Raw genomic sequence first — 20,031 nt, 5'->3', positions numbered from 1 at the left:
CAAAGTCTTTGTTTTCATGAGTGAATTAAAAGACCCACAGACTGACAATTTCATACTGTTTTACTTGTTATACTTGCTTATATTTGGCGGACCCTGCCACTTTTCTAAATGGTAAATGGACTCAAAGCTTTAAACACTTGCCAACTTGCTCATCAGGACCAATGTGTGGCTCAGTATCTTGCTCAAAGGCACTTTGGCATGCAGCCAGGAGAGCCGGGGATTCAAACCAGAAACCCTCTGGTTGCTAGACGACCCGCTCTACCTCCTAAGCTACAGCCACCCAATTTAAATCAATCAATTTCATATATTATTTATTTTACAACAAAGAAGCGGGAATCACAAAGTAAACGCTCAAGTAAACAAACTCTTTATTAATGAAAACTCAACAGAAACAAAGATGAGGTGTAGGGTCGGGACTGAAAGGTGGGTGTTGGGTGCATCAATATGAACCCAGGCTAACTAAACACAATCATAACCAAAATAAAAAAACAAAACAAAAAGGAGAGCCTAAAAAGGCACCGGGGAGAGAGGGAGCCATCTTGGAATCACCCTGCAGCTCAGGAGGAGCCATGGAGGAGGGGATAGGTGTCGCATGCACAGAAAAGAACAACGAAATCACAAATTATGAAACTGCATTGACAGAATATCTGATACAAATTATATAATATGTGTAAAATGTGTGGATCCAAGCGCAGGAGCGAGAAGGACGAGGCATCGCCAAGTGGTGCACAAACTACATGACCTCCTCTCCACTGTGGTGACCTGGAAGAGGGCAGGACACACAAGATAATCATCAGTAAAACACAAAACATCAGAGAGAAGTGAGGCATCAGAATTGATGATATGGTAAAACTGAGTGCAGGGTGTGATAGATTTTAGCTAGAAACAGTGTTCTGGGGCCCTGAAGGATATCAGCATGGCCATATTTGTCACTTATCTTCTTCTTCTGTCAGAATTTGAGTCCAATTCCCATCCATGTGCTGCCAGTGACCAGTTTTCTGTGACACTTTAAAAGTCTGGAGAGGATGTTTCTCTCTGTCTGCTGTACCTCTCCAGGCCTGCAGGGGGCGCTGCTGTGCCTCTGAGCACAGTAGTTGTTTTTCCAGAACAAGACATTTGCGATGCTGTGATTGGCTGAAACCTGCGTTGCCGTGACTACCAGTTTATAACCATGTCGACTGTAATCTGAGGTGACTCAAATGGCTAACGTGGTTGTTTTATTGTTGTCCTCGTATACTTCACGCCTGGCCACGTCTGTTTTACTCTTCATCTCCGTGGCTCACACACAAAACACTGTCGGTAAGACCTTGTTATTAAAAACTACGCCTGATTTATCCAGAGCTAACGTTACGCTAGCAAACCTAGCCGATGCTAAAGAAACAGCTAGCTAGCTAAGAGCTAGTTTGAAGACAAACCTGTCACTTCAGCGTAATTCCACACATATTTCACTTCATTGTATGCAGTTATTACGTTCAGCAGTAAACATAAATGTCACCCCTTATGCTGAACAGTTTTCCAGCCTTCTTTTCTGACCGCAACTGGGCCAAAGACCGCCGCACTTTTGCTGGGAAACACGTCGGACATCTCTCTGTATCTGAGGACGGTTTCTCCCTCCAGTGAGACAGGTAAAAACTGTAAAGACCTCCAGCTGCATCTGCTTGTATGTGACAAGTAGACTGCCATGTTTGTTCCCCTGCAGCTGTGTGTATTGCTCTAATAGCCACCAGAATATTACCTCCAACTTTTTCAGTGAAGTGAGTAGTGTTTGGACACTGAACATGTTATCTCCAGAGTCCACCATGCTCCTGTTCGAGAGAGCAGGAAGGCAGTCACGTGGCTGCTGTGTGCATGTGTTATTTGTCATTTTGACAGATTTGATGATGATAATTTTGTTTTCTTTTACAGGAAGCATCGGTCCTCCATCATGTGTAGCTGAAGTAACACAGTGGGTGCTCACAAGGGAGCAGGTGGGAAAGGTAGGAAGCCAATCGTACACTGACTCATTCGATGGGTCTATGGAAACAAAATCTTTCACAATTAATTTATTAAAGCTTGTGTATTTTTTGAGCATTTTTCTTCATGCCTCATGTTCCATTTCCAGTCTGCAGTTCGAGTTCGGCTGAGTCTGGATAAAAATCTGCGTTTGTGTGGTCAGAATGAGACGGACGCAGACTGCTGTCCGAAGCCACTGTGTGTCCTGGAGACGCTTCAGGTGTCTGCCTGTGTGGGCGGCACGCCTCAGGCATCGCTGCTGATCCAGGCCACGATACATGCCCTGCTGGTGCCTTCTACTGCTGGATCTGGTAATTCAAAAAGAACTTGTTTCTCATCATAATGGGTCATGCTAAGGATGCGCCACACTTCAGATAAATATAAATCTCCTATTCATTTCAGATAATAAAACTGTCATTCCGAACCAAGTGTACCAAACGCTGGGCTCTTGTCCCTGTGACCTTACATTTGGAGCATGTGATGTACGCTGCTGCTGTGACAAGGTATCAACACCACTCACAATGTTGCAAGAGCATTTTCGCATGCATTGAAGTGAGTGTATTTCCTCATGTATTAATCAACAATTACTGATCTTACACCCCTTCACTCCTAACAGGACTGTTCCACTGAGACTTTGAAGCTGTTTGCATCCCATTGTCTCCTGGGGCCGTTTGGTGGACAGGTCTCTCCTGCTCCAGATTATCAGTGCTCCGTGCAGTCTGCTGAAGACTCCTCAGACTGGTTTCCATTTTTATGTGTTCAGTCTCCACCTGAAAACAACCCTTACCTCGGGCTCTTTTACCAGGGAAAAACAATGTGAGAAATGATCCAATATCTGTTTTTTTGCTTTCTAATTTATTGATATTTGTGTCGTTTTTGATGTTTTCATCATTTATCTTTTGTCTTATAATTTGTCTAGTGCAACTAAGCGTGGCCCGTCCTTTCAGAGGCCCATTTTGTCGGCTCCACTTCCAGATAACGTTTATCTTCAAGGAAGTCCCATTTTCACAGTTAATGACCGGTACTTCACTATTCCCCAGGTGAGTTGTGTGTCTGTTGTTTTTTAAGTTCACGTTCTTTTGTATGCGTTACTAAAGCTGTAACTGATGCTTGTATTTGTCTGTTCCACAGAAGGTGCTTGGGCGCTGTGTTACTAATGCTCCTGTAGCGTTTTTGAAGAATTTCGAAGTGGAGTGTGTAACTCTGCTGCACTCGTGTCCAGCTGGAGCTCCCTTACAGACACTACCAAAGGATTTGACAGTGAAAGTGAAGAATGGGCAAGGAGGTATGTTTGACCTGCTGTCACATTGCTTCTTCAGTACATTGCGGGTTCTTTAAATGTCTTTAAAAGTATTTTATGTTTTCCAGGTGATGCTGAAGTGGATGTAATTGAGGAAGTGGCCACTGACTTGAGTCGATTTATTTCAAGCACAGATGCCGTTGCCTCTTCAGGTATGAAGATTACAGCACATCATCGATTAAAAAAACTTAAACTGACAATTAACCATAATGTTTAAATTTCTAAATATTTCTCTGAAGATGAGAGGCTAGCGTGTGAGAATGTGACTTTAGCGCTGGATTACAAATTCTACTGGAAAGGAAACAGCATCACAAGAATCTCAGTGACACGCACTGTCGGGACCATCTCTTTGAATGGTAGCAGTAAGTACCCAGTGCTAACCACCACTAATAGTTAGTGGATATGTTTGCTGTAAATTATCTTCATTTTGGTATTTTGTCTCCTTAACAGTGGCATTAACTACAAGGTATTCTGCTGTGTTTCTAAATGGAGAATTTGCTGGTGAGCCAAACTCAGGAAACCCAGGTACGAGCAAGATAAAACACTTTTTGTGAGAGTGTTTCTTGTAGCGAATGATTTCATAGAAAATACTTTCTGGTACATGTTAAAGTGGGTAACACAAACATATTTTAAATGGCAGGTTATCAGGTGGGATTGCCTGTTATCGCTGGAATTGTGGACATGTTGGAGAATGATACAGGCTCAATACAGAGGACATCAATTAATCTCTGGAAACCAGGTAAAACCCATAAAGTCACTGTGCCACTACTAGCATGATATATGATTACACATTTTTTAATCATAACACGATGACTAAAAGGCACAACCCCATTTCGTGATCTGCCTTACAGTGGGTGATGGATTCTGTTCCACTGCTGAGAAGAAACCGGTGCTGTTTGGGGAGAATTCAACATCAGGATGTCTGCTGCCAGTCAGTGGACAGAATCTGACACAGTGTGACCTCCTGCGGTGAGAGGCCCAGCATGAGTTCATGTTTGATCTACTGTATATCTGTATGTATTTGTGCTTAAATAAAATGTCCTCTGTCCTTTAGGGAGACTGTTACTTCTCTCCAGGCAGCTTTGATTACAGCCACATATGTAGCAAAGAGTGGAAATCCAGATTACTTAACTATGACGGACTGGGTGAACATAAGCTGTGAGTAGATGGTGCAAAGAAACAGTTAATGCAATGTTCTCTCTATGTATGGTTGTGTTATTAAATCGTGCATTTGTTCATGAAGTTTTATGTTATACTTTTGTATAAGCAAATTGTTCTAACTAAATGTTACAACATATAACTTTCAGATGTGACACTGAACTCCAGCACATCTATGGACAACAACACAAGTTCATGCTATGGGATTCCGTCCCACCAGCATATCCATGTTTGGAGTCTTATCACCAGCACTGTAGATGGCATACCTCAAAGGGATATCCGTGCCGTGCAAGTCAGGTGTGTAACAGGTGTATACTCATTGTGATGCACAGTGTAAATTGTATTCTTGTTCAGGAGAATATTTTGGTGATTACAGGTCACAAAATGTCCTGATTCCTGTTATATTGTAAGTCTTTGTGAATTGAGAGGCTTATTTTGGTCTTTTTTCAGCTATAGCCCGTCCACCTGGGCCCTGGATTGTGGAGGAGGTGACGTCTCCTCCTGTGTGGACCCCATGGAGACTCAGTTGTTCCCCATCACCTCCTCTGTCACTTTTACTGATATTCCAATCAACACAGGACCACCAAAAACCAGGTGCTTAACTTCAGCCAAACGAATAACTTCCACAAGAGCCCCGACTGATTCTAACCTCGAGTTTGTCGTTTCCTTTTTGTTGTTTCGCCCGTCAGGTTTCAGATCAACTTCACAGAGTATGACTGTAACCGGAATGATGTCTGTTGGCCTGAGCTCGCCTTCCCCATCACCAAGTACTACACAGGTGGGATTTTATCTAGACCTGGAAAATCTGACCAGTATTTTATCATTTCCATTCATTGATCATTCAGTAATTTGGAGGAACAAATGAATTACAGAGAGTCACATTTTAGTTTAACACTATCTTATTTGTTAGTTAAAAGGAAACTTCATCAGTTTCACACACTAAATTGTGTTGACAGGTTTTGAGTAGTACTACTGCATATGTGAAAAAAGTATTATATTCTGCATGTCACTTGGTGGCTGTGTTGGTGGAGTTACGCTTTAATAAAAACAATGTAGAGTCATCGCTAAATACAATAATAAGCACAACAATCAGGGAAGTTGATGATTGATTGGGTGGAAACTGCTTGAATTATGACAGTGGATACAGACAGAACCACTTCACTTTCTTTTGTGCCTCCTAGGTGAACCATATTCTCAGTCACTGGCTAAAGGCCTCATCTTGGTTTTCTTTTTTGTCACGGCCTCAATTCTTGGCACTCCGTGGAGACAAATCCGACAGGCGTGGAGCTGTGCTGCTCTCTAGAACTAGACGAGTGGAGAGAATGAAAGGTTGAACAAGATGATGTATTCAAGTGTCACTGAAATGTAATGACAGCTTTTGTCTGTTAAATATTGTTTATAATAGCATAGTTTGTACATGTTTGCGAGAATGTAAATAATTAAATTGATGCACCATTTTGTAATAAAGATATTTTTTATGACTTTTAAAGGCTCTATCCCTTCACATGCTTTTGATCACAGCATTATCGATTGGTTTGAAAGTGAGTCTGAATCTTGCACAAATCCTCAAATCAGATTTCAGTCCCACCTTTCAGTTTGTTTTAGAGCAGAGCTCGATTTGGGGTCATTGATAATTCAAGTTTCAGGTTTCCTTTATGACAACCCCAAATGTAACATCACTGATGTTCCTCATGATTCCACACCAGGGCTGCCAAAAGGCCCCTGGCCGACCATTAGGTTTCAGTTTCGGCCCTCTGAGGGAAATAATCTGTGCTCCCCTGTTCCAGAGCGTTTTACTGCTTGTGACCTCACTGTGAGGATGGATCAGTATATCATCCAACTGAATCAGGTCAAAACATTAAAAACTGAGGAATGAAGATTGTCCTGTCTCCATTTTTCCATTTATGAGTCTTTTTCTCATTGTCCTCACTACATCTACTTAATAACTTGATAACTTTAGTTAGCTACTCTGCAGATGCTGATGCTTTACTATGGTATGATGTACTGTATTGTCCCCACCAGCTGGTATTAGACATAACTAATAGATTGTACATAACAAATATTGCACCCACCCCATAATAAGAAACACCATGAAACCACCGCACAATCCCCTCAGCCTCAAGCAGCCTTGTTTAAAGGTTTGATAGATGTAGGCACAAATGAACGAATGAACCAGAAGAAAGCTTTAAGTAAGGTTTTGAACTGTGGTGAAGTTTCAGGGTGGGTATTCAACAAGCATTCACTCCAGAGACACCCGGCAGTGTTCATCCAGTGTTGACAGCAGGGACAAATAAGACACACCTGTTTTTATTACATTTTACTGCTTCTTCTATTTTATATGATTACCTATTAGCAAAACTCAGCAGTTGGTTTTCAGTATTTACATTGTCATGTGACCCAGTGCCTCAAACCGAATGGGAGAAATATATGAATCTGTTATCAAGTATTTGTTTCTTCTTCATAATTCTCCTGACAAACATACCCATAGTGTGCTTCTCAAAACCGTTGTTCAGTTTGCTACAACCACTTTTCTATGTTGATGTGTCCTATGTGGCCTCTGTAGTGATAGATATTGATTTGGAGTCACTGGGTCACATGACGTGGAAATTATTAAGAAGAAATGCTGAATTTTCATGATAATATTCATATAAAATAGAATAAGCAGTAAAATCCGATTAAAAAAAGCAGGTGTGTACTATGTGACGTGCAGTGGTACAATTCGGCATTGGTTTGGGGTCACTGGGTCACACGGCATGGAAGCTATTTAAAAAAGCCTTGTAAAATGTTTGTGCTAAATAAATACATAACGCATCATCAATCGAAAATACTTATGCTACATGAAATCAGTCTGGTATAAAAAATGTTTGATAATTTTCACTAATATTATCAGGTCAGCATGAGGAAATATTGTTTTTTTTGTGTGTGTGTAGGTAAAACAAACAATAGTGTAATTTATTGATGTTCTGAACAGAAAACTAACTTATCTCTGTATATTTTATCAAGATAATTATACTTTTACTCCACAGTTATGACTTTTAGGTTGTTTTGTTTTTATACTTTCACACACTAGTATTTATACTCAGCTTTCGCAGACTTCTTCTAGATGTACCGATGAGGACTTTGCCTGCCTGCGTGTACACTCACGCCTTCAGACAGCGCTGAGGGCTTAGCGACGCCATGTTGGGAGCGGGTCCGTACTGCGCAGACTCCAGGAGGCGGCGGTCATTGGTCAGAGGTATATCCTCCGCCGTGGAAGTTGGTGGTATTCAACAGAGTGGAGTGAAGTGACGTGTAGTACGATGGACGCGGCCAGCGGACTTCTGCTCGCACTTCAGAAACTATGAGAAGAGTTGTGACCACATCTTTGGATATAAGCGTTTGCCTTACAGTTCTACAGGCCCATCTTTGGTTAAAACAAGTATTTCGTCCAAGAGACAACAACAACAACAACACGGCGCTCAGCCGGCTAGCTCGTTAGCTAACAGGAACAGCCTCCGTCTGCTGTACCGAGTGACGCTAGCTATCTGAAGTTTCTGTGGATGTGTGCTGGATATTGTTTTATCACAGGGGAGCGTGAAAGATGAACAGCGCTGACGTAACGAAGGACTCACCTGACCGCCGCTGACGTGCTCCGACTGACACGGGAGAACCGTGCGAGTTAGCTTGCTAATATTAGCACGTCGTCTTGAGCTGGAGAGGTGTCGGAGCGAACTGTCAAAATGAGCTCCCTGCTCCGGGGTGAGGAGATGTGCCTGGCCCAGCTGTTTCTGCAGTCCGGGTCGGCATACGACTGCATCAGCGAGCTCGGAGAACTGGGACTCGTGGAGTTCAGAGACGTAAGTTCCAGAAGTAGACAGCGAGAGAGAGATGCGTGTCACTTTGAAAAGTTACAGCTGAGTTTGGAAACATCAGAAGAAAAAGTGCCCACACACTTGACATTTTCTGTCTATCAATCCAGACATTCCCCACAGACCATGTGTGTTGTGAAACTGCCCTGTACTCTCTCTCTCTCTCTGTGAGCTTTATGATGGCGTCCACGGTGATGAGATCTGTTAATCATTCAGTGTCTTGACTTGTGTGTCCTGCACCTGTTTTCAGCTCAATCCCAGTGTCACTGCATTCCAGCGAAAACATGTCAATGAGATCAAAAAGTGTGAGGAGATGGAGAGGATTCTTGGTAAGCATATGTCTTGATCTTTTTTTTTTAAATACACAGTCTTCACCAGTAAGGCTGCAGATGTTGTTGTTGTTGTTGTTGTTGTTGTTGTTGAAGGTTTGGTCAAAAGCTTCGGTCAGGAAACTTTTAGCCCCCAGAGAGGATTCAGGCAGAAGCTGTGATGGTGCTGTTCAGACAAAGCGGGAATAGATGAAGTTCACAGAAGGCCCTCTGAGTTAATTGAATTGAGCGCCAAGTGACCTTACAGTCATGATTAATGTCAGGTGGTTTGCAGATGCAGCTGAATGAAATGGTTAAATAAACCCTTTGTTAGTAGATTAAGAGACGGGAGTAACACACTGTGAGACTTTTCTTTAAATCCAAAGGCTGCTCATGAAACTTTAGATGTTTTCTATGTGTGGTACAGACGATCGCTTTATTTTTAACAGGATATCTACTGAGGGAGGTCAAGAAAGCAGACATTTCACTACCGGAAAGAGACGTGAATCCAGTGGCTCCTTTACCCAAGCACGTCATGGCTATAATGGTAAGTTATCTGCTTATGTATCATCAGTTATGTATTGACTATGCTCATGCAGATGTCAGCGCAACTCATTGGAAGTAGTGGAGTTTGTTTATTTTCTATGTAGGACACTAAATCTTACTTTGTTCTGTAAACAAGTTTTGTAAAATTGTTAATTATTAGAAATGTTATAAGTGTTTATGTACTGTATTATTACATCACTGGCTCTCTCTCACTGTCTCTGTGTTTACAGGAGCAGCTGCAGAGGCTTGAAGTGGAGTTGGGTGAAGTCACCAGGAATAAAGAGAAGCTGCAGAGGAACTTACTGGAGCTGACAGAGTACACGCACATGCTGCGGATCACCCGCAACTTTGTACAGAGAGCTGCCGAGGTTAGTGTGTCACTCTGCAATGTACACCCACACTTGCATCACAGCGTATCCTGTTTGTGATGCAGCAATTAAAATCTGCCCTTTGTCTTGATTTTTAATCTGCGTCTTTAATCTTGTCTTTGCCTTTCAGCGAGAGCCCCTACAGGTTCAGTATGAGGAGTTTCCCTTCCTAGAAAAAGAGACAGTGATGGACTACAGCAGCATGCAGAGGCTCGGAGCCAAACTGGGGTAAGGGATGAAATTCAGTTAGCCATATCAGCATTGTGTTTCTTTTGGAGATGTGCTATCAAAATGCATACTGGGTGATCTAATTACAAATGGACAGAGCTAAGTTCTTAGAGGTAAGAACACATTGGTGACCCTTTTGAGATCTGATCACTCAGACAGAGCACATTCAGAGGTGGTCCGGGCTGCAGGTGAGCACATTCTTTGAAGCGGTGTGTGTGTGTGTGTGTGAGCACATCCCTCCTCGGCTGCCTCCTCAACCGACATCCTCCGTGAAACAAGTGGAAGCCACAACAACAAGCAGGATTACATACTATAACACACTGATTTCCATTCATGCATGTACTCTTCAACTAACCACTGATCCAGAAAGCCTCAGAATCCCTTACAGGTCATGATCACCTGTGTCTCATTGTGCAAATCTGGCATTAAATCCAATTCAAGTTGTTTCTTTCCTTGTAGAGAAACGTAAGTTTGCTGCAGCCCCGCTGTACCAGACAGATGCAACTGATGTCATAATTTAAACAAAATGTATAAAAGAAGCAAACATTTTATTGACGGTAAACATGAAGTCTAGTTTTTTTTTTTTTAAGTTTATAGATATAATTTATACAGCGAGTCGTAACCAATATAGGCTACTTTTTGGCACCTGTATATAAAAAAAGAAAGTCTTCGGACTGAATGTTGCCTGCCTCTGGACGGATGGTGATACCAGGTCTGAATAGTGTTTGGACTTGGGGTTTGATTTATTTTATAGGTGATTATTACTACAGTGTTTCAGTTGTTGCTTTATTTCAGGGTGTCCTTGATTGTCATCAGTTGTTTCTTTAAATAATTAGTTCCTGACTGTTGGAGAATCCAGTTAGTTCACATTCCACAATAAAGAATCACCTCAGCAGCAACAATGCCAGCAACACCAGCAACGCCAGGCGCTGGCAGCCACACATTTACATTTCCGTAAAATGAGGAGATATGTAAATGCATCCAAAGCTGGCTGATCCATTTACTATATGACAGAGGACGAGTAGATACAGGATGCAAACACTTCCGAAGGATATCGTAAATATTTATCAGAGAACAAGTTGAAGTTTAAGCTTATTTTCTTTATAAATATTTGTAAGCATGTAGCTCATACAAACCGTATTCTTTGATTTTATACTCCACATGAGAAGTTGCATGTTTTGTTGATTGTGAATGGGAAGTGACAGTGTGGTATCAAAGGAAACACCGCAAAGACCTCAAAGCCACATTCCTCTGAGGTTGCTATGCCATGACTTTGCTAAATAGGAAGTATCACAGCTACAGCAGGAAGCTTGTATTATGATCAGCGGATGCCCAGCTGAAATAGCATTTAATCTTATTTCTCAGCAAGTTTTTTTCTTTTCTGATGTAGTTGCACAAAAAGACAATGTTAGACTTTGGAAATGTTGTTGTGAAAGCAACACGAACAGTGCTTGAGATGATGAATATTGAATTATGATTGTTTTTTTGGAAGGTTACAGAGATGTTTGTCACAGTGTGCAGGTATGTTCAGCTGTTTGTGAACGCCCTCTTCTTTCTCTTGCAGTTTCATCTCTGGGCTCATTCAAAGAGTGAAGATCGAGGCCTTCGAGCGGATGCTTTGGAGGGTTTGTAAAGGCTACACCATCCTCAGCTATGCCGAGGTTGAGGAGTATCTGGAAAATCCTGACACGGTAGGATCCTCGACGCTAAAGTTATCCTGGATTTGTGCCAAACTACTTATGTCTTCCTCGCATTAAAGTGCAGGAATTAAATGTCATCAGAGAAAGCACAAGAAACATTTTCACGGATTACTTATTTTGCCTGTTTATCAAAGATGTCACATGCTTTAATTGAGACATTAGGAAACTTGTTTGATGTAAACAGGATTTATTTACTGCTTTGAAAACACACGGTGGACCTCCTCCAAGGAATGCTTGTAAAGACAGATCAGATCTTGGCTTCTGTTTCCACATGACATAAAAACTTTTGTCAGATAAATCAGCGTTCACTGTTTCCATCATGTCTGTTGATTAGATCAAAGATAATATACAATGGAAGACATTTATAAGCTGCTGCATACAACTTGTGACTGTTTAGCTTGTACAGTTTATATATGTAACAACCTAATTATTTAGCTGTAACAGGTTAGCATCACAAAACACAACACAGTATTTGCATGTAATGACATGCTGCATGGTTTTGAATATCACTAAATGCATTATTGTCACTTTTTGTGTAGTGTTGCTACAGTGGAGTTATTTAAGAAACAGTTCAGAGGATGAAGAGACACAAAGGAAAGAAAAACATCTGAAACCATGACCAAATGATTATCCGTTAAACGTTGGGACGACAGTGAAAATGTCCCTGGTGAAGCTGTTGTAAAGTCTGTTCCCGTCCTTCTGGCTGTTCTCGTCGACAATAAGTGCCGTTATCTTGTCTATTCATGTTGAGTGACGGCACTAATCCAATTATCCTTTTCCTCTGCCTGACCAGAAGGCAGGCACGCAGGGCCGCGACTGATCAGTGATGGAATGTCAGGTCATACTTTCACTGACGGGGAAAATGAGTTTAGCGCTATGTTTTTGTGCTTTCTTTTAAAAAGATTGTAAAGAAAGCCTGGATTTTTTTGCTGCTGTCTCGAGCCATGAATGTCAAGTTATTTTCATTATATTCATATTTCCCCCAAATCAAAATCACAACATCCTCGAGCCTCAGTTGGAGTGAGGAAATAAGCACAGCTGTAACGTTACTATATATTCATTCATGGTTGAGCTGCAGCTGAAAGTGGCAACAGAAATCAACAAGTGTGCTGATTTCACACATCTCCACAGTGCAAATTAACCACAAACCAAATTAATCATGGTGATTCGGTCCATACAATTTATTAACATCCTCTTTATTTATATCTGCAGGGCGAGCCGACCAAATGCGTGGTGTTTCTGATCTCTTACTGGGGAGACCAAATTGGCCAAAAAGTGAAGAAGATCTGTGACTGGTAATTATTCATCAGTGCTTTGTTCTCTCATTGTTTTATTAACGGCAGGAGATATGGCTGATTCTGTATTTGTATCGTGTATGAGTTGTGAATAACAATCTTTTTTTTTCCCTCTGTAGCTACCACTGTCACGTGTACCCGTATCCCAGCAGCAACGAGGAGAGGAATGATGTTGTGGAAGGACTCAGAACTCGCATCCAGGACCTGCACACGGTGTGTCTCTGCTGCATTTTAACATATTAGTAACAGAAAAAGTAGCTCCACTGTTTTACTTTAACTAGCTGCTGTCATCTCCCTGTTAAAATATAAGCTGGATCATTTAAAATATGAGCTCTCTTGATGGTTTTCTTCTCCTGGCGGTGGTTGTGTTTAGTGAAACACACATAGCGAAATAACTAAAGAACAGAATTTAATGGCTGATTGATTTTCTAGAAAGATTAACCCAGTTGTTCTGGCAGTGACGGGGTCAGTCAAGTTTCTGTCTGGAGCTTTGCACTGTGAATCGTCTGGTAGCTTTTAACCCACCGTGACTGAGAAATAGAATTTCACTCAGCGCCTGTAGCACATGATCAGCATGAGGCTTCAGCTGAAAGTTTTTTTTTCTCTCTCTCTCTTTTTCTAATGTGTGCTTCTCTTCTCCCCTTCTCTGTTCTTGGCTGGTTTTCTTGTCACTTATTTACACACATGCTTCTTTGTTTAAAAATGTAAATGCTCTATTTAACCTTTTTTATTTTGAAAGTCTTGACTCTGATTTGCTATGAACTACCACACTGAAAGTCCTGCTTATCTGTCCTCGTGTCCAGGTACTCAACAGGACAGAGGACTACCTGAGACAGGTCCTGATAAAGGCTTCAGAATCCGTCTACACCTGGGTCATCCAGGTCAAGAAGATGAAGGCCATCTACTACATTCTGAACCTGTGTAGCTTTGACGTTACTAACAAGTGTCTGATCGCCGAGGTGTGGTGTCCCGTCACTGATATTCCCACGCTGCGGAGGGCCCTAGAAGAAGGATCGGTGAGGAAGCTCTCAGCAGCGTTACTCTGTTTGACTTTCGCTTCACTCTAAGCTTTCTTCTTCTGTTTATTTACCCGGGGCAGTTGCTTCATGAACTGGGGCGTTTGCTTTTACAAACGCAAGTATTGTGTGAGGCATTGCTTTAATTTTGCTCTCTCGGTGAGGGTACTGAAAGGCCACTGTGCATTCAGTTTGCAGGCTAAAGAGGACAGAGTGTTTATTTGGGATACAGATGCATTAATAGGTTCATTGTTCTGACAGTAGTTTATTTATCTTTTCCCCACAACTGGCTCTTTAATTATTGTTGGGTTTTTTTTTGCCTAAACTGTTGAAACACAAAGAGACATTACGTCCACATCTTTCTCTTGTTTATTTGTTATCTTTGGTGCCTTCTTTGTGCAGTTAATCTGATGTTTGAACACGTGGTTGATGCTGACATTTTGATATGACGTTGACATTTCAGAGGAAAAGTGGAGCGACCGTTCCTTCCTTTGTCAATCGTATCCCCACCAGCGACACTCCCCCCACCCTGATCAGGACCAACAAGTTTACCTCTGGCTTCCAGAACATTGTGGATGCCTACGGAGTGGGCAGCTACAGGGAGGTCAACCCTGGTGAGTTACTGATTTTATCATCCCTTTTCCCTTTCTGTATATAAAACTAAATCAAATTTTATTACAGCCATACATTATTATTGCTGTATACAACTATACGACAAGTAATAAATGAGTTTTAAGTTGCTGTGTCAGTGTTTTGTGCACATTAATTATCTGATAGAGAGGCAGAATCCTTTAAAAGCTCCTCAGGGAACTGAAGCGAGTATTTTTTTTCATTTTCTTGCAATTGTTAGTTGGTAGGAATTATCAGAGTGCGACACATTAAAGGTTTTGATTGACAGCCAATGTGAAGGAAGGTCACTGGAGGGAAAATTGATTGATTTCCTAACGTTGGTTTTCCTGATGATGTGAATATTTTTGTTAAACTTTATTTTTTCGATTGTGTGACATTTCTCGTCTGTAGCTCCTTTCACAATCATCACGTTCCCATTCCTGTTCGCTGTGATGTTTGGGGACCTGGGCCACGGAGTCATCATGGCTCTGTTTGCGGCGTGGATGGTGCTGTGCGAGAACAACCGCAAACTTAAAAACACAAGAAATGAGGTGAGTGAGTTCTCATGTGAAAGCTCCCTAATGTGACCGAAGAAATACCTGTGTGAGTGTGTGTGTGTGTGTGTGTGTGTGTCTGAAGTGTAACTGAGTGATTTGATGTGTTCGAGCAGATCTGGAACACGTTCTTTGAGGGGCGTTATATCATCCTGATGATGGGACTGTTCTCCATCTACACTGGCCTGATATACAACGACTGTTTCTCAAAGTCACTTAACATCTTTGGTTCTGGCTGGAGTGTGAAGGCCATGGGGTGGAAGTGAGTACTGCATTTTAAAAACAGCTCAGCAAACCCAGAAGTGCATCAGTGTGATTTTCTTACAATGAAGTACTGCAATGAAAAACATGTTGTCTGAGGAACTGCAAGACACGATGACATGGACTTGTTTTGTAACGACATGCATTTTACAGACACTGATGGTTTTATTTGTGCCTGACAGGAAAGAGGATATGCATGAGAATCGTTTTCTCACTCTGGATCCAAATGTTACTGGAGTTTTCAAAGGACCGTATCCTCTGGGAATTGACCCGGTGAGCAGAGAAACTAGAGACTGGTAGTGATCACGAATTACAGTGATTTAACATGTTACACCTCATATATAGAGATTTCTGTGGTATTATTTAAGAGCCTACAATCTGGGTTTAAAAGCACTTTGAAGTGTTTTATTTCACCAGGATATGTGCACTTAAAGTTACACTTGTAAACATACGCAAGCATGTTTTTTGAGTGCATATATAAATGCTTAAAAAGCTTCCAGTTTACCACACAAGTTTGCTCTTTGCATATCACTACTTTTGCTGGAAAAGAACAACTAGCAGCTTTCATAACTTATGTCAGTGGCGGTCCTGTTAGATTCTGAAATGCACCTACAATACAAAAGATCTGTAACGCCCCCTTTCTCAAATGAACTGATCAGATGCTTCAGTGACACCTTTTCTCTCCTGACACTGTTAATAACTTGTCCCATGAGTTTGTGAATCCATCTGATACAAATTTTCTTTATACATCATCGTTTGGGATATAAAAACAGCCACTCACATGGAGCAGTAGTGTCTGGTGCTGATACAGAAAACTGGATCAATGTATTTGTATTTAAGATGCAGATTGTGGTGTTAAAATGAATAATGTCAATTTGCTGTATGTCCTCTGTCTGTTGGAAAGATTTGGAACTTGGCATCCAACCGCCTCACATTTCTGAACTCCTATAAGATGAAGATGTCCGTGATATTGGGCATCATACACATGAGCTTCGGAGTCGTCCTCAGCACTTATAATTACCTGTAAGTGCCACTTTGTTTTGTTTATGTTTTTTATCTTGTTAAGCCCTCATTGGATGTTACAGTTTCTAACAGCCTGCCTTTATTTGTATCACCATAAACAGGCACTTTAGGAAGAAGTACAACCTGTACTTGGTGTTTCTTCCTGAGCTCCTGTTCCTGCTGTGTCTGTTTGGCTACCTGGTGTTTATGATACTGTACAAGTGGCTTGCCTTCTCTGCAAAGGACTCCAGAAACGCCCCGAGCATCCTCATCCACTTCATAAACATGTTCCTCATGCAGGGGGATGGATTGCAGCCCCTCTATCCAGGCCAGGTGAGAAGCTAATGTAGCTCCTTTCCTGCTACAGCGTCACTGACCAGACAGATTAAATCTAATGTTGTTAGATAATGTCACAGAGACCGTTGATGACAGCATTGTTTTACTTCTTCCAGACTGGCCTGCAGATATTTTTGGTGGTCATTGCCGTTCTTTCAGTGCCTGTCCTCCTCCTGGGGAAACCAGTCTACCTTTATTGGCTTCACAACGGAAGCCACCGCCTTGGACTGTACAGGGTGAGTGTTTGAAACGTCTGTCTGTGTATATATGCGTAAATCTGAAAAAACCAACTGTAAATCTCATTCGTTCCTCTGTGTGTTTCTCTCAGGGATACGAGCGTGTGCGGCGTAATAGTGAAGAGGAACTCTACCTGATGAGGGCTCACGACATGGAGGAGGGCAGCAGTCACAGTGATCTCTCCTCCAGCGGAGAGAACACGACAGAGGAGGTGAAGACAGCACAACATCTGGATCAGTACCCATTCACCTTCAACTTCCCTTCTTCTGTGACTATCAGTGATGCTGATGAGTTTTGTTTTTCTGTTGCAACAGTTTGACTTTGCAGATGAGCTTCTGCATCAGGCCATCCACACTATAGAGTACTGCCTGGGTTGTGTCTCCAACACAGCGTCTTACCTGAGGCTCTGGGCTCTGAGCCTGGCACATGCCCGTGAGTATGACTTTTACAGGTGTAGTCTGTCTTTCCCTCACATCGCTCTAAACACACCAATGGAAATAACTCAGGAGGAACTTTGTTTAGTTCCAAATCAACAAATCTCTTAACATTTTATTCCCCATTTACTTTTCTTCTTGTGGTTGTGTACAAAGATGTCGGAGCTGTTTTGGTGTACCTCCTGCAGGAGGCCGTAACGTACTGTAATGATGGTCAACACAAAACAACCAAGCATGTTGCAGTTTAAAGGAAGACACATTTATTAAATGAACACCAACCAAACAAATGGAAACTCTCCTGAACGATCAAACAGACAAATGAAGGGCAGCATCTCAATAAAAGCACATTTTTAAGCGGAACAGCTTGAAATGTGATCTTGTGTAGAATTTCAAGGTATATTAAACTGTGTCAATTGATTTCACATAAATTAGAATTAAAAGGAAAACTGATTACAGGGCCGTCTTATGAAGGCAAAACCAAACGACCATTTAATATCTCTGATATGTGTTTATGACCGTGTGTGTGTGTGTGTGTGTGTGGTTCACACTCATGTTCATATTGTATCAGAGGCATCAAATGTCGTCATCACTCGCTGGTTTCTCTGCTCTCAGAGCTGTCCGAGGTGCTGTGGGCCATGGTGATGCGAGTGGGGCTACGGATGGACTCCAGTCTGGGGGTTTTGTTCCTGGTACCCGTGTTTGGCCTGTTCGCCGTTCTCACTGTGTCCATCCTCCTGGTGATGGAGGGGCTGTCTGCATTCCTTCATGCCCTCCGGCTGCACTGGTAAGACGACGGAGAACATGAAAGTGCGTCCGTCGAGCGCCTTGAATTGTCTCATTGTCGTTTGCTCACAGCAGCTGTTTGTTTCCTCCTCAGGGTGGAGTTTCAGAATAAATTCTACGGTGGGACTGGAGTCAAGTTCTGCCCGTTTGCCTTCTCCCTCCTGCCCTCCAGCTTCGAACACGACGGCTTACTGTGAAGAGACTTATCTTGAAACACTGTTTGGCGCTAGTTGATGTTAAACGGAGCCACAACGAGCCGGCAGGGTTTCATGCTTAGAAAACACATATTCCAGAGATGTCATGAGGCGATTTTTTTGATTTCTTTTTAGTCTTTTTAACAATTTGTTGTGTAAAGAGCTTCAGCCAACGTTGGACTGGAACACACTGCCCTCCCAACAGTCTCAAGAACACAAACGGAGTGTACTTTCTAAGAAACACGTGTGTATAAAAAGGTTTTTTGTACGAGAATCTGTCCGCGTCACTGCAGAACATTTTGTGAGCAGCTGTTGACGTCGCCTGTACGGAGAACCACATCGACCAAACGTTTAAAACGATTAGAAAAACGTGCTTGTAGTTTGAGATGACAGTTGACGCTTGTCGTCTCGTTCGTGGGATGATGCTGCTCAAATATTATTCTTTCCTTTTTAAGAATAATATTTAAGAAAACAAATCTGTATTTATTGTTTTTCTGTTTCCCTCCATTTCTTCTCTTCTGTATTAGTTATTTTTTTGGCATTAATTGAGGCATAATTGTAAATTTTCCAGCATTTGATGAGTTTCAGTTTTGGCAGGTGTGGTTTCCAGACAACTGTCAGGGTTTCGGGTTTGCTCCACTTTTCTGTTGCACTGACTGCCTTACAGAAGTACAACCAAATGACAGCAGACTGTACGACTTCCCTTCGTTTCCCTTTTTCCCCCCCAAACAAAAAAAAAAACAAAGAAACACTGCAAAAGGATCTTTTGGCTTTTCAGTCTTGAGAAGTGCTCAGGCGGGTGTGTAATGAGGTGTAAATACTTTTACAGAATTATTTTTTAATTTATTATATTTTAAATGTTCCTCTCTGAATTAAATATGAATGTTGATGGGATATGATTTGTACATGCATTCACAGTGTTGCCTACGCGTCTGCCACTTTCTGAACCGTTTAACATTCCACGCATGGAGAACTTTAACCACCCGTTCTGTCGACCCGGCTCAGCTGGTCGGGAGCCGTGACATCCGTGTTCGACACCGCGGCTCGACTGTATTATTAGACGAAGATTTAACGATGTACTAATATCGGCCATTAGAAAGTATTTGCTAATTTAGTGGATGTGTTAATATTGTGAGGAACAGGGTTGTTTTTCTGATGAGAGGAGACTTTAAAGGCGTCATTGTCACGTTTATTGAGATGTCTGCACTTTTTCACCGGCCACAGTTTGCTTCAGTGAGAAACTGCCACAGATAACGGAGTCAAATCTTCGACGTTTCAGGTGGCGGTCACTGTTTTTTCTGGAGCAAGTGAAGTATGATCAGCAGTTACTTGCCATTAGTTGACGTTTTATGGCTTTGGTTGGTTGAAGGGGTGTTGAGATTTCCTCTGACGCGGCCCTTCTTCTCCCGCTTTTGATCTTAATATGAAGAACTGTATTTTTTCATTGACAAACACTCCATGCTCTAATTCTTTTGAGAAAATCATCCTTATGTCAAAAATAAATTGTATTTTTGTTTGAGTTGTTCTTAACCATGTTTCTTATTGAATCTGGGTTGTGACCAGCAAGTCGACAACAAAACGTCTGACCGACTTTATGCATTTTAAAACTGGAGACGGACTCAGAAATCAAATCAGAATGGTTACTCATCTATTTGTAAATGTCTGATTCATAACCAATCATTAATGTACCAATTATACCAGGAGATCAGGGGACTTGTCATGGGATTTGTCAGTCTTTGACAAAAACAGCTGAAGCTCTCAGTTAGTATCTGCCTCCAAAACTAACATAATGAGGAAATTAAAACAAATACAAACAAACTAACAAACAAGATGTGACTAATATAGTGCAGTATGTTAACGCA

At 41.7% G+C, this 20,031-nt stretch overlaps 2 protein-coding genes across 3 annotated transcripts; both read left to right on the top strand.

Annotated features, from left to right (window-relative positions):
• Window positions 1–1,137: 1,137 nt before the first annotated feature.
• tctn2 (tectonic family member 2) lies at window positions 1,138–5,939 on the top strand. 2 transcript variants are annotated; one of them, XM_037098138.1, is made up of 18 exons: window positions 1,138–1,299; window positions 1,512–1,625; window positions 1,906–1,976; window positions 2,102–2,303; window positions 2,395–2,495; window positions 2,609–2,808; window positions 2,912–3,032; window positions 3,124–3,277; window positions 3,361–3,444; window positions 3,532–3,648; window positions 3,743–3,817; window positions 3,933–4,031; window positions 4,144–4,261; window positions 4,347–4,450; window positions 4,600–4,747; window positions 4,901–5,044; window positions 5,140–5,228; window positions 5,632–5,939. In XM_037098138.1, the coding sequence occupies exons 1-18, from the start codon at window positions 1,200–1,202 to the stop codon at window positions 5,751–5,753; spliced, it is 2,163 nt and encodes a 720-aa protein (XP_036954033.1). In that variant the 5' UTR covers window positions 1,138–1,199; the 3' UTR covers window positions 5,754–5,939. The 2 variants fall into 2 exon arrangements, with proteins under 2 accessions (XP_036954033.1, XP_036954031.1); XM_037098136.1 differs by having other exon boundaries at window positions 3,532–3,654.
• A 1,743-nt stretch (window positions 5,940–7,682) lies between these two features.
• Window positions 7,683–19,699, top strand: atp6v0a2b (ATPase H+ transporting V0 subunit a2b). The gene is made up of 20 exons (XM_037098135.1): window positions 7,683–8,286; window positions 8,549–8,627; window positions 9,056–9,153; window positions 9,383–9,520; window positions 9,651–9,748; window positions 11,313–11,439; window positions 12,661–12,743; window positions 12,863–12,956; window positions 13,547–13,759; window positions 14,223–14,373; window positions 14,780–14,919; window positions 15,039–15,184; window positions 15,366–15,456; window positions 16,088–16,206; window positions 16,308–16,518; window positions 16,638–16,757; window positions 16,850–16,969; window positions 17,073–17,190; window positions 17,805–17,976; window positions 18,070–19,699. Exons 1-20 carry the CDS (start codon window positions 8,170–8,172, stop codon window positions 18,170–18,172), a joined length of 2,538 nt encoding a protein of 845 aa, XP_036954030.1. The 5' UTR covers window positions 7,683–8,169; the 3' UTR covers window positions 18,173–19,699.
• Window positions 19,700–20,031: the final 332 nt, after the last annotated feature.

This window comes from Acanthopagrus latus, chromosome 5 (genome assembly GCF_904848185.1).
Source record: "Acanthopagrus latus isolate v.2019 chromosome 5, fAcaLat1.1, whole genome shotgun sequence".
Taxonomy (NCBI): Eukaryota; Metazoa; Chordata; class Actinopteri; order Spariformes; family Sparidae; genus Acanthopagrus; species Acanthopagrus latus.
This window is presented reverse-complemented; position numbering and strand designations above follow the sequence as displayed.